The following is an 18,001-nucleotide window of genomic DNA, read 5'->3' as shown; positions in this document are numbered from 1 at the left end:
ATAAATAAAAATTATTTGATATACTAGTACCCATTGTAAGAAAAACAAAGGCTTAAATTTCATCAGCAAAGAAACAAGAGGCCAAACTTAAGTACTAAATTTATTGTTTTAATGTATGTTTTTTATTTGTGTATATAAAAGTAACTAAAATTTAAGAAATAGAAATTGTAGTTAGATAATATAACCCAACTGAAAATAGTTATGTATAAAAAGATAAAAATATTTCAGCAAGGTCTGCATGCAAGCTGCTCATGAATTATGTAATTCATTTATGTAACTTGTGCTGTGTGGTTGTTGAACTGTTTAGCTTTTTATGTAGGGTCAGTACTTAGACACAGTTCAAAGAGTAATATACAATAAAATTAAATGAAAATAAATATGAAAAGGATAGAGGACTGAATATATTACAATAAATAACTGTAATTGTCTTATGATATGCAGTCATTCTAGAAAGAGAAAAATGGGTAATTTATTTTGTATTTTTTTGTGGTAGTTATAAGATCAATCAAATAATTATTTTGTTCCTGACTCTTCTTTCTTGAGGGCATCATTTACCTGTATTCATAAACTATATAGGGATAGGTGGATATGACAAGAAGACTTGTATTCATGCTGATGGCCTTAGAAAATTCCACATGACCTGGAGATAATTTTTCCTGCACAATATTTTTACAGTTTTGTACTAGTGAGCTATGCTTGATCTCATCTTGCGAGATCAAAATTGTCTTCAGCAATCATACTGATGTGCATGTTGCTATGTAAAACTGTTTCACCAAGCCAGACCATCATCCAGCTTGCATAATTGATTTGTCTGGTTCCATATTCAAATCTCCATAGCCTAACTCATAATTTTCTTCAGTAATTGCCTTGTCTTTGATAGGGATATTACGATCTTCATTGCTGTGACCAACATGGATTCTTCACAAGTGTTCTGTAAATGCACAAATAGGGATATGTTAATCAAGGTCCCCTAGATTTAATGCACTAATTATGTGATCAATTACATGCATGAAATATTAACACAATCCTTCATCCTTCCATCAAGATGCTCAGTTATTTTATGCAGCAAGTGTGAATAAGAACTTTTTTCATACTTACACTCTTGGTGTAGCATTTTCTATGAGTGAGCTACCTCTGAGCATGTAATTATTTGTAGTTTTTGATTAAATGTGTGTATTTAAAGGTAATTGAATTATGTTTATGTTACCTGCTATTTCATTAACGGTTTAATGTTTTCTAATAAACAAAATGAACTATAAAACAGAATTTATGTTCTGCATTTAAACTGGTGGATTAATGGTTGAAATTGTAGTTCACTTACGTAGTGATGACCATTCTAACATTCTTTTGTTAATGGCGTAACTGAGTGAGATTGTTTGTACCAAGTAACAAGCATTTCTTTCCATCATCTTAAGTTTCATGTTTTCAAGCTGCTATTGAAGTGTGTGTTTGACTTTTCCAACAACAAACAGTTGAGTAACAAAAGTAATTATACATAAACCTGAGCCATAAGCTGTTGGTGAAGTTTACATATTAAACTTACCCAAAAACCAATGGTCAAGGAATAAGGAAGTATTTCTACATATATACAGTTAAAAGGACTACAATGTTAAAATAATTACACAATAAATAATTTATTAAAACAGGAACCAGCCCTAAAATGACTACATGTTTTGGTGTTTTCACATCACCATTTCCAGGAGTAAGAGTTGAAGTTTGGGCAAGACTTGTATACTACATAATCATTTGTTTCTTTAGCGCCATCTATACTGATGGTGAAGTATGTGTATTAGATTTTTCTGACAACAAATAGCCAAGAAACAGAAATATTTATATATACTATTGGACTCTAAGATTTATCATCACAAGTATTGTTTTTAATACTTTAAATTAGAGATAAACTTTGAATTGAAGTATTAGGTTATTTTTATGTTAGTATAAAGAACCAAGCTGATCTCAAGTTTATCCTATATTTGGGTTGGCTGCTCATTTAAAGAACTATTTTATATATCTTCTTTCAAACATTTGAAAACTTAGAGGAACATGTATGTAGTAAGGAGTGAAATGCTATGTCAAGTTGTCTCTCAAGACTACACTAATTATTATAAGGTATAACAGAGAACATTTGTTTCTCAGCATAAGGAGCAGTTTCTTATTTTTCTGCTAGCTGCAACTTTCTAAAATGTAAATGTGAAATGTGTACAAGCAGATAAGCTTGTGAAAGACACATTTTGGGAAAGCTTAACTTGCCAAACAAGTTTCTAGTTAGTTGGCACATCACCTTATAATCCTAGTTAAAATGAAGTTTAAGAAAGATCAATTGGAATAACACCTTACAACAGTAAATTTCTTATTTTTCTTTTCAGATCTTTTAAAATTATTTTATAACAGTATGATGATGAACAGTTAAAAAATTAAAATCATATTTTGTGAGGTAAAGTCAGTAAAACATATTTTACTTCCTTTTTTTTTACTTTGTATAGGGAATTTCAGATGGAGCAGCAAGTTTAATACTAGCCAGTGAAGATGCCATTGAGAAGCATAAATTAAAGCCTTTGGCAAGAATAGTTGGTTACAGTGTTGTTGGTGAGTGTCAGAAATTTAAGGTTTTATGAGACATTTACTTTTTTGGAATAGAGAGAAGTGTTAATCAAATACATTGCAGTATTTTTAATACATTTTAAATGAAATCAGTTACTAATTTTATAACAAATTTGTAGACTCTCTTGCTGCAGGCTTGGTTGAGTCAGCCAAGTTTTTGACCCCGAATTGACCTTTATAGTTCCTGTTCTATAACTTCTAATATGTTTTGGGTATCTTCACGAAATTTTGCAAGTTTTCAGTAATCATTAAAAGTCATTTCTAAACAAAAATATAAATTTTTAATGAAGTATTTTTCACAAAAAATATCCCCATGAATATATGCAGTCAAAGTGTTGAATTCTCCGAGTGGAATGTGATTTTCATGTTAAGATTAAAAATACTTTTCTTTATCTGAAAAATCTCAAAGCTCATTTATTTAATTTTTAAAACTTAAATGAACTTGAAATGTTTTTTTTTCAGTAAAACTTTTTATTTTATCTGTCATTTATCTACTCTTACTCTATGCGAGGTTTGTGAATTTGACTGACCTCGAAAACCACTAAAAAAATCGAAATAATCTAAATCACTTTTTTTTTTCTAAAATGACTTCATATTGTAACATTGACTGAAGCTTAATGGTAAAGTTTTCTAGTTTTAGTGTACATTGTTTTTGTTTTGCTTTAATAGAAAAAGACTATTAAACTCTAAAGATAGACTTACCATGGAGACCTTGAGAATGTGTACTTTTCTTCATGTATCTAAAAGCTAATTGCAGTATGTTTTATAATTGTTTGCTTAGAAATATCGGATTATGGTTCAAGTGTAGTTTTACATTGAGTTGTACTTCTGTTATAGGATGTGATCCCACTATTATGGGGATTGGCCCAGCTCCTGCCATACAAAAACTATGTGATCAAACAGATGTGAAGATGGAAGATGTGGATCTTTTTGAGGTGAAAAATTCTACTTCAGCATCATGATTTTTAACAAGTTTGAAAGATGCTGAAAATAGTATCATAAGGTTTTGAGCAGTAAAATACACATACAAATAATTTATTTTGTTTAAAAAATAGTTTTCTTTAGGTGGGTTTGATAGGAGTGCTGGAATTTTATAAGTAATGTTAATATTCTCTCACTTAGATACACTTTTCTCACTTGTTTGTACCTACATTGCTTAATGTTTCACATTGAAAAATATTAGGGGATATTATGTATAATTAGTGTGTTAACAGTTCTGCAACAATAGTTGTCTTGGATTTAAATGTTTCAAATTTTTGATGTAATCAATCATGAAAACAAATTATAAAGAAAAAGTTTTTGAGGCTAATAGTAATTATAAATTAAAATAAAGCATTTTATTGTCTGTTTACAAATAAAAGATATTGCATATTTTACAAACCAAATACAGCAAACTTTCTCAACCAATATTTTTATGAGCTCATGCTACTTTTTTGATGTTTTTACAAATATTTTTAGGTGAATGAAGCATTTGCTCCTCAGGCTTTAGCAGTAGAAAAGGCTCTTGGTTTAGACCCATCCAAAACAAATGTCAATGGAGGAGCAATTGCATTGGGTCACCCTGTTGGAGCATCAGGAGCAAGAATAACCACAAACCTTGTTCATGAGCTGAGGTAGGATGTTTGAATGTGTGTGTGACATTCAGAAATCCCATACTCCATTGTCTTACAATAAATATCTTTAATATAGCAAGTAAAAACAAATTTCATAGATCTGCTGATGAGAACTCAGTAAGTTGGCATAAATCATATACTAACTTAGCATTAGGTATTAATCTTTATGATGCCACTTGACGTAGAACATTATCTGCTGTTCTGTGAGACAGTTGTATTCAACATTACCATGGATGCGAGGTTATTTTACAACTGTTTGATGTGGAGACTATATTCTGGATTCCTGCAATCATAATTGCTATTAGTGGGTGTTTTGGAATTTTCTTAGAGATTAGCTTTTGCTTTCAGGGGGTCAAACTCTGCCATAAAGTGCTATGTTGTAGTCTTGATTCTTTCTTCTATTTATGATCTGTGTTGTAGTGATAAATTATGCCATAGGTTCAGTTTTCCTTTGAATTTATTTTAGTTTTATTTGCATTCTTTTTGTCAGTTTTATTTTTACTGTAATTTTACCATTTCAATCTGGTGGACATGTGAGATAGTAGAGAGAAAAATAAAGAGCATTACTTGTGTTTGTCAAGCTACTTGGAACTTTCTTCTGTGGTTGTTTTCATTAATATTTCATTCATGAAATCTTCAAATCTCTTATTATTCACGAGTGGTTTATCTATATGCTAAATATTCCATCAAGAAATTTTGATGCCTGTGACTAGGATAGGGTCTGGTTTGAAATGGAATGCTAAGTGACAGGTTTACTTTCAGATTGTTTTTCAACCATTGTGTTCTGAGAACAAGGTTTGTAGGAGTCCTGGAAAACCTGGAAAGTCCTGATTCAATTTCTAGTGTAGAAGGTGTTTAGGAAAATGGAGCTGTTGTCAAGAGTCCTGGAAAACTAATACGTTTCATTAAAATATTTTTACCTTCAAAATTTAATAAAATATTGACAAGCTAAAACATTTTTAATTCTCATTTATTTTAAGCCATGTACCATCAAATTTTTCACTCACATGAACAGCAAGATACCTATAACAAGACAACTGTAGCTACTTTTTTGAGCCCTGAATGTGTAATAAGCTAATTAAAAGAAGGGAGGCTCATGCCACTTATTAAGTTGCAATGCTTCAGTAGCAGATTTTCAATTTTAGCCATTTCAGTTGTTTAAAGATCACTGAAATAATAAAACAAAAATCAATAATTTGCAAGTAAAAAAAGAAAAAAAATTATTTAAATAAGATAAGAAAGCCGAGACTGATTATTTAATTTCTGTAGTGCATATTGGTGTATAAAAGAGATTTTAATACTAGTAATATATAATTTTTGTTTAGATTGGCAAGCCGATTTACAGTATGACTTCCTGGATTATTATTTCTGGCACAGAGGCAGATCTGGTCTCTCCTGATATCTAGCGTATAGCATCTCACAACAATCAGGGGATGGGGAGTAATTCTCAGTTGAGACTGTCAGTGATCTTATTTGTTGTGAGATGGAGACATATAATCGGTTCAGTGTTGTTCCTTCGGGTGGTTCTGAGGCTGCAATTGAGGGTGATCCTGGACATTCTGGAGATAATTTAGATTTGCTTTTCCTGCACCTTCTTTTATTCTGGTGTCTTCTTAGTCTCGCTGTGGGACAGTGGTAAGTTTATGGACTTGCAATGCTGGAATTTAAGCTTTGATTCCCTATAGTGGACACAACAGATAGCCCAATGTTGCTTTGCTCTAACAAAACAAACTTACCTGACAAAATGTTGTTACAAACAACAGTAATAAGAACAGTCTTTAAAATAAATACAAAGGAGGCCACTTAAGGATGATAAGCTGCGTCTGATTTGTTTTCTTCAGGTGGAAGCATATTCTGACTCTCAAATAATACATCTGCTACTCAAAATTAGGGGTTCTAAGGCAGAGTTTGTAATTAACCTGAAAAGATCAATGTCCCCTGGTGGGACAGTGGGAAGTCTAATGACTTACAACTCTAAAGCCTAATGTGTTGTTTTCCTAACAATTAACTTTGTTGGAAGACTCTCAGGGTCATCAACTTTATTGATGACAAACTGGAACCATTGTTTACATGCACACATTAGTTTGATTGTTGGCTTATACATTCATCCCTGTTCTCATTGGTGTCTCGACCTCCATCGGCTCCTACAGGGGGTCATATTTCTACCTCTATTTGAGGGTCCTGACCCCTGACATCAGCTCCTCAGTACACTGGTACCCAGTATAGATTCTGTCCATATCCAAGGGTTCTGTTGCTCAGTCAGAATGCCACCAGCAGTGTCTGTGATTATTGTATGTCTTCAAGGTCTGGAATTTCTGGAAGGGTGTTAACCTTAATCACGGATCTATGGGCACTACAGGTCTTTGAGTCAGGATTAGTCATTCTGGTCACATCTTCACTACCATTAGCTACCAAACCTCTAAGGTTTCCGTCTTTCATAGATCCTCGGATTTTGGAACTTAGTTTTATGGCTGTCAGAGTTTGATTGGTCTGGGGAGAGAGAGAGAGCCCTAGTTGGGCCTAACAAGACAGGAGATTGGTGTCTGGACTGGCCACTCATTGGAACAATCAACTACTGGCAATTTGGTCTCCAGTACCCTACCTTTAGGCTTTGGCAATGGGTGCATTCCATCAGGATGGGACAGGATTACAACTCTAGGCCTTCCCTCCAATTCATATGTTACCCAAGGTATTAACTGTGATTTGTTCCAACCCATTTTCAGGTCTTGTTGATAGTATTGGATTGACAGCTACACCATGGTTTCTGCTTCTGCAGTACCTTCAGGAGTACTAACCTCTTCTACTTCCTCTTTGGCTATCTTTGTGGAGGCAGCCATGATCTGACAGGGTACACCTGGCTACCCAAAAGCTCAAGCTTCAGGCATGGAGATTATGTAGTCCTTCACATGGCATCAAGGTTTCATTTCTAAGGTTGCCATGTATTGATCTCAGTCTTTGCTTAGTCCCATGATGAACATTTATCAATGTAAGTGGCACATGTATTGGCAATGGTGTATTGAGAGGAGGTTGAACCCACTGTGATCAGAAGTGCCAACCATAACTCGTTTTTGACATGGTTCTTTGGCAAGGGTTTTGCATCTTCCAGAATCATCCTATATAAGGCAGCCTTATCAACTACCGTTCGATACTTGAGACAAAAAATATTTTGAGTTCCCAGTACTCTCCGGATTCTTCAAGTTGCTTTTGGTCTTTTGTCCGAAATGACCATTACAGTTATCTAACTGATATATTAAGATTACATTACATGCCATTTCTCAACACCCATTTGTGACATTAGCCTCAATTGCCATGTATCACTTTACCTGAAGGTTTATTTTTTATTGTTGTTGCTTCTGACCTACAGACATCACCGATCAGAGTGGTTTGTGCTGATTGTCCACAGGATGCTTTATCATTCTATCTATGTCCTCAGACTGGTTCTTCTTACCTAAGACACTGTCAGCCAGGGAAGGGGATAGATTATTCTCACTGTTCATCTGATCACTATTTCTCACTTCTGTGACCAATCAGATATTGATCATTGTTATGTCAGTGAGGGTCTTGAAGGTTTTATTGCCCACATTAATGCCTTTAGAGATGCTAGACAACAATTTTTTAGTTATTGGGATCATTCAGTTTCCCAGGATTTCTCCCTGGTTACATTGATGAGGTGGGTATGAAATTAATACATATTCTGGGCTGTTTTTGAAGGTAAGAAATCTTCTGTGACTTGTGTCTAATCAAACTTGTCAAAATTATATATGTTTAGCAGCCTGGTTGAATTGCCTGCTGGAAGACATTTGCAAACTGGTATGTGAACCTCCCCCAATACTTTTATCTCACATAATTTGCATGATCTGGCAGTATCTTCTGTGGGTTTTCAACTACCTCCTGTAGCTATCTTAACCACTTCAACTTTCAGGGTCCCTTACCTTGTTTTCACAGGATCCCACTCTGTGGCAAGTGTTGTACAGGCAGGTGTGCTTTTATCAAACCAATTCCTCACTATCAACCACTAATTCAATATATTTTATCTAAGTTGCAACAGGTTCTGTAGAAATGAGGTGTTCCATTAGACCACCTAGAGGCTGACCAGGTGGTATTACAGTAGTATGCTGAACCACTACTTAAGGACTATCATAAGTAAAGCATAAGGGGATCCTGCCCATCCCTGCCAATCATTGGACTGAATAAATCGGGGTTGGTTTGCTTTTAAAAATTTAGGGAACTTGGTTCACTTATTGCACTGTTTCCACAGCACTGTTCCTCAAAACTCCCCAGTGTGCATTACCCCTAGATTTTACTAATAAAGCTGGGGAGTCCTTACCATACCAAGTTTCCAGCCATTGGGGTGGTGGACAGAGGCTTTTCCTCCAGAGTGTTAGAGTAAATTTCCTCCACTTTTGGAGAAGAGGGCAAAATTGGGGGCCCTCCTACCTAGGTCCCTGGATGTTTTCTCCCAGATGTCGGTAGGAGAGGCATCAGCCTACATGGGAGCCTACTTGTAGCACCAGTTCAGATTTGACACTCAGCTATCCGGTTAAGTTGAGCATGGCCCTTCTTTTTGGACCTCTGCTCTTGCTCTCTTGGCTTTGATGTGGCTCAAGGCAGTTAAGGTACTTGTAATGTTTCTTTTGGAGTACCAAGAAAGACCTGGACTTTACTATCAAGCCTAATACAACCTGAATCAGGCTGAACAAGCGGATAGAACAGCCTGTGCAATATGAGATCAACAGCTGAAAGGATTTGGCAGTTTTTACTTTTCAAGCTATTAAGTGGAATTCCACTTATAAGAGCCATTTGATTGCAATCATAGGTGGTAGATCATAGGAAATACTCAGCTTTGAATTAACATGGGAACCATCTGTGTTCTTCTTTTTCTCCTTATGACCTTAATTCTATACTTGTATGGTATCAGCTGCTTGGAACTCCCTCCTTCATTGATTACAGTCCTATGTATCATTTCTAGTTGCACCAAGATTCATATTTTGGTTTTGGCCAGGGTTTCTACATCCAGGTGACCAATCCCAATGGTAACCTTCCTCATTTATCCATGCCTGGGGTAGGCATGCTCAGTTGGAATGAGTATGTCTGAGTTTCTTAATTGAAATGTACTGCAGATACACTAATTTTATTTTATAAGCAGTGAAACATGGAGAAGTGAAGAAGAGAAAGATCACAACAGTGAAAGTTGACAAAAGGAGAAATGAAGAAGAATTATAGAAAGAAAAAAACACCAGAGAATACCAAGTGTTCACATCTCCAAAAATTGACATTTGATCTAATTATTATTTTCATTAGAAAAAAGTACAGGGTAACATTGTTTACTTACTGTTTTATCCTTTCAAAACTATAGAATATGGGGAATTATGTATTTTACTTTGTGTTGGTAGTGTTTGGAGTTTATTCCATAAATGGTAATACATTATGGCCAAAAGTAAAAGTGCACATCATCGTAACTTTTTTCCTACTTTGCTTATAATCGTGCATTTTTTATTTTATTTGTGTGTATATACACATTTACATACTCAGGTATGGTAAACATGGCCTATGTGTTTGTGGATTCTCACCTGTAGCAAGATGCCACACTTTACTTATCATGGCTCGAGGTATGACTTGTTACAGGTCTATTTTTGGATGGTCTTGGTGCTGATTCAGATCTTTGTTTTTCAATGGCATTTACTTGAAGGGATATCCTCATCTTATCTGAAAACATCTCTATGATCTGATTGTATGAATATTTCCTTTCAGAAAAGGATTTTACATAACCTTTCCCAAAAGTGATCAATTTATTGTGGCATCACACTACCTAAAAAATGCCAAACAATGTCAAAATGTAGTTTAGTTCTGAAACATCCATTCCACCATGACTGTATTAACTGTGGTAGTTTCTGATCTGCCTATTCAAAATTGTTTCAGTGTAATGTACTTAACCTTCTGTATATAGGTGCCTGAAAATATATTTTAAGTTTTTGTTTATGTTTAAAGATTTTGTGTGTCACATCTATTTTATTGGGGTGGTTATGGTGCCTAAATTTAAGGTATAATTCTTTTTTCTGAGTATATGTCTATAATCCAAATTGCTTTTTTTTTCCATGTTTTCCATTACTTTAGATCTGCTGTACACCAAATTCATTCAATACATTGCAGCATTATGCATTCCTCCTGGCTATTCCGTGTTGTTAGTGTTCAATCTAACTAAGCACTGCTGTTTTTATAAGACTTATAATTTCGAGATTTATTTCAAATTTAAAATAAAGCTAGCTTAAGGACAAGCCTAATGTAAAGTAGAGGGTTGTGGTATGTAGGCATCACATATCTCGTTCACTTACAATATCAAGGGTGAAAGTTCTCCATCTATAAATGGAAATCTGTCAAAATGGCTCTTCCAGCTTGATTAAAAAGCATTATTTTAAGTTAATGTGAAATAAACACACTTCACAATTTATTGAAAAGACTGTTCTAATATTTAGTGGTATAAACTTCCAACTACTTTTTTTTTGTATGAGGAAAGGGTCATAATTGGTTAATTCAGTGATGCGTTTTTATTGCAATTGATGTTATAAACAATTTTTGAGCATACTTATAACATTATTGAGTATTAATGTTTAAAAAATGTAACTAGCCTCTTATGATTATCAGGTAGGTCATCTAGTAAAAAGACAAGTTGTTATTTCTGAATTTCTGTTTCCTTTAAAGTCAAGTTTAAATTTGATTTTGAAAATTATCCAAAATGGTTTGGAATTCAGCTAAGAACATTGCCAACAACCCCAGAGCTTCTGGGGGCCACCTAGGTTTGAAACTATGGGCAGTACATTTGTTTCAGTCAAAATGATCATTGGACATTTTCAACTTTTCATACAATTGTAATTCATGACCAATAAATTCAGTTTTAATCATAAGCTAACATAGTCCTAAATTGTACTCTTTGTGGCATGATTTCATCTAGAATGTAATCTGCTGTTTTTCAGAACAGTTATATACAATATCATCGTAAGCTATTTTATGACTGTCACATGAACAGAAATATATTGAAATTCTTGCAATTCAGTTTGTGTTTGTTTGAATTGTAAGAGTGGGTTTGGAGTTTTGTAAAGTTTCATGTATCGTTTGAGTCCTTTTAACATCACTTTGTTGTAGTTCCACGTTTTGCCTTAATTGTAATTTTCCTTTCAGGATTAATTTGTTTAATTTACGTTTTGTTTATCAGTATTTTATTTTTGCTGTTTCAACTTGGTAAACACAAGGTTGTAGAAGAAAAATAAGTTTTAGTTCTTGAGCTGTTTTTGTCAAAGTTATCTACCCTTTTCTCTTCTTCACTTTTTTTTTACACATAATATTACATCCACCAAATCCTTATACTTCTTTTTATGTAGAGAGGGTTATATTTGTGCTAAATAGTCCATAATATAGAATACTGTAAGTGTACCTCTGATACAAGGACAGGCCTACCAAAAGTTACCAAAGATAACCCTACCAGTAGTAGTCTGGTATAAAGATAACCCAACCAGTAGTAGTCTGGTATAAAGATAACCCTACCAGTAGTAGTCTGGTATAAAGATAACCTTACCAGTATTAGTCTGGTATAAAGTTTTTAGCTTGTATATGTGATAAAAAGAAACAAAAATGCATGTGTGTGTGTGTGTGTGTATATATATAAAACTACACAGAACAAATACTGATTAAGTATATGCTAAGATAAGCATTATTTTAGGCTTGTTACACAATAAAAACCATAAATAATGGGAGGCTTTCAGACTTTCTCATGTTGAATTATTTAAAAATTTGAAAGTCTGAAAACTCCCTTAACGTGGTAGAATTTGGATTGTTTGACATCTTTTTCTAAACTAATTTGTCATTTATATTATTTACCTTGTATGTTGTAACTTTAAAAATATTAGTTTAAGAAATTCTCCTAATTCTTATTAGAACTGAAAATATTGGAACTTTATTGTATCAGTTTTACAACTTTTATTTTTTTAGTATGATTCGAATTTTTTGAGCCATTTAAAAGTCAATTATCTGTATTTAATGTTTTCTTTTATATTTCATTAGGCGTCGTGGAGGAAAATATGCCATTGGATCAGCATGTATCGGTGGGGGACAAGGCATTGCACTTATGCTAGAAAATGTGAAATGAAACTGTATTTCTTGGTGAATTAAACTTAAATTTTGGTATACTAGCTGGAAAAGATAAAACTTGAGCCATGCATGATTTGCAGTTCTAATGGCACAAAAATATTGCAAGCAAGGGATATTATACATACATCTTTATGATGATATTACTTTTAAGATGATAAAACAGTGCTAAAAGACTGTGAATTCATTTTAGAAACTAAAGTTATGAATGATTTACTATAAGAAGAAAATTATGCTAATTTTTAATACTATGAAACATGAAACATTCTGCTAATGTGAAACAACGTTTGATATATTTTGTACTGTAATATCAACAAATTAAATAAAATATTAACAAGTTATGTAATATCTTTGAGATTTTCCACATTATTAATATTGAACTAACATAATTTTGTATTCCATAATTTAAGTTTCCTTTTGTCTAAACTGGAAGTATTTTAATTATAAAAATACAAAATTAGCCAATTTTTCTCATAAAAGGACTGTTTAGATAAAAGTATTAACAAATTATGTATTTGGTTTTTATGATTTTCTGAATTAGTAAAGGTAAACAAATATTGTATGTTTTTAGCAGTGAAATAACAAAACTTTGATGTATAACGATAACCCTACCAGTAGTAGTCTGACATAACGATGACCCTACAGTATAGCAGATTTTATTTTGATAAATGTGATAAATTACCATTTGAAAGTTCATATTTTGTAATACATGTAAGAACATCAATCATTACTTTGCTAAATATGTGAAATAATACCCACCTCGGCTTACTCTATGCTTCAGCTATAGCCATATCTAATGGCAGCAAAAAAAATGAGTTAGTTAAATTGCCAAACTTCTTCCTAGACAAACATACAGTGCCATGTTATAAGCACATCAGAACAATACAAAGCTCTTTGTTTGTTCTCTTCTATAATTTTGTTTCATATTAACATTCCACTCAACCATTTCTTCGAAACCTCTCATTATGTGTAGTAGTTTACCTTTGTGCCTTTATTCCTGTAAACCAGAAATACCACAAAAACTCAGGATAATAACCAAATAACTAAAAAGTAATATGTCATGAATGAAGCTAAAAAGAGTTAGAGAATTCAGATGGAAAAGAAAAATATGATAAGTAAGGTTTAAAAAATTTCCAGTATACTAACAAGCATGTGTTTAGAGGTGCATCTCTAGTCCAGAATTAAAATGTTACATGTGAAAACAGACTGAAATTCAAATGTTAATTTTTACTAGATTAAAAAAGGGAAAATCATCCATAAACTAGTTCGATGAAAATTAAATACATTACTCACTTAAATCTTACATTAACCTTAGAATTATTTCACCTGTATATGATTTGTTTGTGTTTTAGCAAAAAAAAAAAAGGCCACACAATAGGCTACCTGCTCTCTCTCCACTGCAGAGGAGTGAAACCCAGACATTAACATTATATGTTCTCAAACTTGTTATTTTATTTGTAGACTCTGTTGGTGTATATGACATGCTACTTGCAAACACGCAGAATAAAAAAATATTTAATTGAATCTCAGTAATTAGTGTTAGGAAAGAAAGTGACTTCATCCACATTTTACGAGTTTTTTGCACTGAGTGATGTAACAGGTAAAAACATAAAACTTCTTAAGATGATACGGCATAAAAACAAGATAGTAATCTTAGGGTTAATAAACAATTATACATTACTCGCTGCATAGTAATAAAGAAAATAAAAACAGGTTATTGAAATAAGATGTCATGAACAGTTCAGAAAAAAACACAAACAAAATTATAATGTCATGTCTATATACACACACACACACATATATATATTTAATGTTATAAATGTACCTGCCAAATAAGGTAATTTAAATACATATTAACAAAAAGGGAATTACTTACAATTCAAATGAGTATTTACCTTGTAAACAACTAGTAGCCCCTTCAACTCGTGTTGGACGAAAGGTCCTCCATATGCCAAGTTTGACTTGTATTCTTCCTGCAATATATGCCACACAATGTTCCTGGTCATCTGTAAGTCCCTTGTTTGAATAGTTTTTCACTTTTCTGAAGTAACTCAGCCTCCTATCTGCAGTCTCATTACTGGTCTTGCTCCTACTTTAGAAACAACCAGGCTTCTGTCCATCTTGCAACCTGTCCTGGCAATACGTAATGTGTTTACCATAGAGAGTTCAAAGTTGATGGTGATCTTTATTGGGTGGTGATGGAGGATGTTTTCAGCACTTGGCCAATCATGACGAAGTGTTGGATATGATTAACACAGTTATCACCTTGGGTAATGGTGTAACTGATGCTGTCATGGAAGTTCAGGCCATTGTTTATCTAGAATTCAACTGGATTCCTCTAGCAGACAGGACACAGTAAAAACCTTGTCAGAGGTCTCTTTTAGAATGTCAAGGTAACATTAGTGTGTTCATCCAATGTTAAATTTTTTTTGAAAGCATTGTTTAGTTTCTTATGCCTTTTAGATGTAAAATCTCAATTATCACAAGCAATCCATATTATGAGTTATTTTTGGAAGTGCTACAATCGTTTTGAAGTTGAAATTTTTAAGTCTTATTTTTTCTGACACTACTTTAGTAAGGGTTAAAACATTCCTAACTCCCACATGGTGCTATGTATTTACTTTGTAGACATTCAATAAATTTTCCTAAAAAGAATATACAGTACTGAAAATAATTATGAAAACAGAGGACAAAGTGGGTATATAATGGAAATTACACATGTTAAAATATCTTTTGTGTAAAAATCAAATGGTGCCTCATGCAGTGTTGTGTTGACATGGCACAATGTGAATGGGTGTCAGGGAACTAATTTAAAAGTGTTAAGCCAGCACAAAGCCTATATAAGCATAGGCAATGATACCTTTGTAGAATTTGAAACTTTTGGTGAACACCATAGTTCCTGGAAAGAATTACACCCGACAAGTATAGTAATCAGTTCTAGTTAAAGAAAGCTACTCCTATTGACAGATAACAGCCCAACTTCACATTTCACCCAGTGCTAAAAGTAAGATCGTGAAAAGGCCTTGTGAAATTGGTACTACTGAGAATAGAGGTCGAAGAAGAACACCAAAGTTATCCAAAAGTGATGTAAAGTTACTCAGAGTAAATTCTCTGTCTGATAGTCAATGATCCAGTAGAGATCTTGAGAATGAACTTGCTGCAAGTACAGGTGTTAACGTATTTTCAAGAACAGCGAGATAAGTATTTAACCTAAAATAGTCACAATAGGTATTTAGATACTCTGAAACGTTTGCTGAGGAGAGGTAACAAACAGAATAACTGCAATGGGCAACAAACGTGCAGTGAGATGAACAAACCTAGAAAAAATATCCTTTACAGACGATTCCAAGTTGAACTGTTTAACAATAATCAATGGCAGTTTGTCCAAAGGTGGACTGGAGAGTGCAGTAACAGTCAGTGTACATCTATAGTAAGGCGTTGGGTAGATGGAATCAATGTATATGTGGAACTTTATCTCAGCTAAGGATGTCGGAACTTCCATAGAACCATAGGTACCCTGACTACCAACAGATGTAAGCACATTGTGATTCACCATGCCATTCCCAAAGGAACAAATCTCGCTGGGCAGGGTTTCATCTTTGAAAATGACAATGATCCCAAACACATAGCCAATGTAGTGAAAATCTATTTAGAAAGTAAAGAGGCTGGTGTCATGGCCTTCACAAAGTCCTGATAGGAACGTCATCAAGGCCATTTTACATGGATGCTGAGAAAGTTAAACAGCGACCACACAACTTGGATGAATTAAGAAAAAATGTTACAGGATATTTGTTACAACATTTCGTAGCACTTCATTAATAACTTGTATGGGAGCACGAAATATTTTATATCAGAGTTGAAGCTTAATTATTTAGTAATATTGAATCTGATGGGAATAATCTTAATAGTGGTATGGAAGAAAAGGATATTGGTGTTCTAGTTGATCAGTCTCTTAAAACATCCAAGTAATGCACTGTTGCTAGTGGCAGAGCAAAAATGATTTTAGATTATATCTACAGAAATAATGAGTAAAAGTCTAAAGAGGTTATAATTTCATTTTATAGGTCGTCATTAGTTAGGCAACATTTGGAGTATTGTGTTCCTTACCTTGGGAAGTACAACGAATTATTGGAAAGGGTTCAAAGGAGGGTTACTATGATGATATCTGTGATGGAAATGTTGTCATAGGAATACAGGTTAATATCTCTGAAATTATTTTATCTTTAAAAAAAGAAGAGTTAGAAGGCATCTAATTAGGTTGTTAGGCAGCTAGTTAACACCACCAACTCTTGGGCTACTATTTTGCCAACGGATATTGTGATTGACTGTCACATAGTAAAGCCTCCACGGCTGAAAAGGCGGGTATGTTCGGCGTTCAAACCCACGCCCCGCAGACTGCGAATCGACCGTCCTAACACCAGGTCAAGACCAAGGTATACAGATATGAATTTTGTCAGGGATGGAGTCATCTACAGCTAAGACAGCTTTATCTATCTATTAGGATGGTTGACCTTTGGAATGGGATGATTTCAGATGTGGTGAATGCAGTTAATGCAAGGGAAGACTTGATAAATATTTGAATAATAAGGTTCTGGCTTTGAGTATCTTATTTTTGGTTAACAACAAAGGAATTAAGGAAAAAATATGTTTTTTTTATTATCCAAATTTTACTGTGGAGAATTCTTTTTCACTGTCGTACCTTGTTTTGTAAGAACTAAGACAATTTGAAACTGCTGTATTCAGCTGATATAATATCTAAGACTATTTTAGACTCCGTATTAAATTGATGTAAGTATTCTTCAAAATGACAATTTGTTTTTCATTTTAACTATTTTTATTTATTGGTCTATTTTGTTTATTGTGGAAAGAGTGATGATACTATCAGTTGGTTTACCTTACAATTTAATGTAGGTCAATCTACGAGTGGGAGTAGGCAAGTGTAAATTTAACTTTCCTGTGGAAGAAGTCAAACTGTAAGAAAAATATATTAAATAATTACGTTTTATTGACATTACAGGAAAATAATAATAATTTTAAATAATAAAATCATTATCAAGTTTGTGATTCGACAGAACTTTTCTGAAGGTTTGTTTTTAAAGCTACACAATGGGCTATTTGTGTTCTGCCCACTACGGGTATCGAACCCCGGTTTCTAGCATTGTAAGTCCGTAGACATACCGCTGTGCCAATGGGGGGCATTTCTGAAAGAGCCATCTTTCAAAATCAGTTAAAAGGATGTTAAAATACACAGTAGGGGCCAGCTTGGCTTCCATCTCATTACTGTATTTTTGAAATTAATCCAGAATTTTGGGTGAATAGCTCTAAATCATATAATGATACATTTTGGCGCCATGTCAGTACTGTACAGAGACATCTCAAAAGTAAATAGACACCATGATGTTTATTTAATAGTCATTTAATTAAGAAATACATCCAACGGCTCCCATGACCAAGTCAGTCACCTGATATGGACTTCATCGAGCATGTCTGGGCCATACTTGCTAGAGCAGTGAGAAGAAGTTCCAGAAAACCAGCGTCCCGTGGAGAGCTACTTGATGTTTTGCGTGCAGCATAGGTCAAGATCCTACAGGAGAAAATTGCAGAACTCATCGGTTCCATGCCAGAACGAGTCAAAGCACTGAGAAATG

At 33.8% G+C, this 18,001-nt stretch overlaps 1 protein-coding gene across 1 annotated transcript in view; it reads left to right on the top strand.

Annotated features, from left to right (window-relative positions):
• Positions 1-12,701, top strand: part of LOC106471585 (3-ketoacyl-CoA thiolase, mitochondrial-like) — a 49,183-nt gene extending 36,482 nt beyond the window's left edge. The window contains exons 8-11 of the mRNA XM_013932193.2: positions 2,484-2,586; positions 3,439-3,536; positions 4,060-4,214; positions 12,270-12,701. Of these exons, the coding sequence (XP_013787647.1) occupies positions 2,484-2,586; positions 3,439-3,536; positions 4,060-4,214; positions 12,270-12,354 (441 nt within the window). The 3' untranslated portion in view covers positions 12,355-12,701. The remainder of the gene's footprint in view (positions 1-2,483; positions 2,587-3,438; positions 3,537-4,059; positions 4,215-12,269) is intronic.
• Positions 12,702-18,001: the final 5,300 nt, after the last annotated feature.

This window comes from Limulus polyphemus, unplaced genomic scaffold (assembly GCF_000517525.1).
Source record: "Limulus polyphemus unplaced genomic scaffold, Limulus_polyphemus-2.1.2 Scaffold4714, whole genome shotgun sequence".
NCBI classification, from domain to species: Eukaryota; Metazoa; Arthropoda; class Merostomata; order Xiphosura; family Limulidae; genus Limulus; species Limulus polyphemus.
This window is presented reverse-complemented; position numbering and strand designations above follow the sequence as displayed.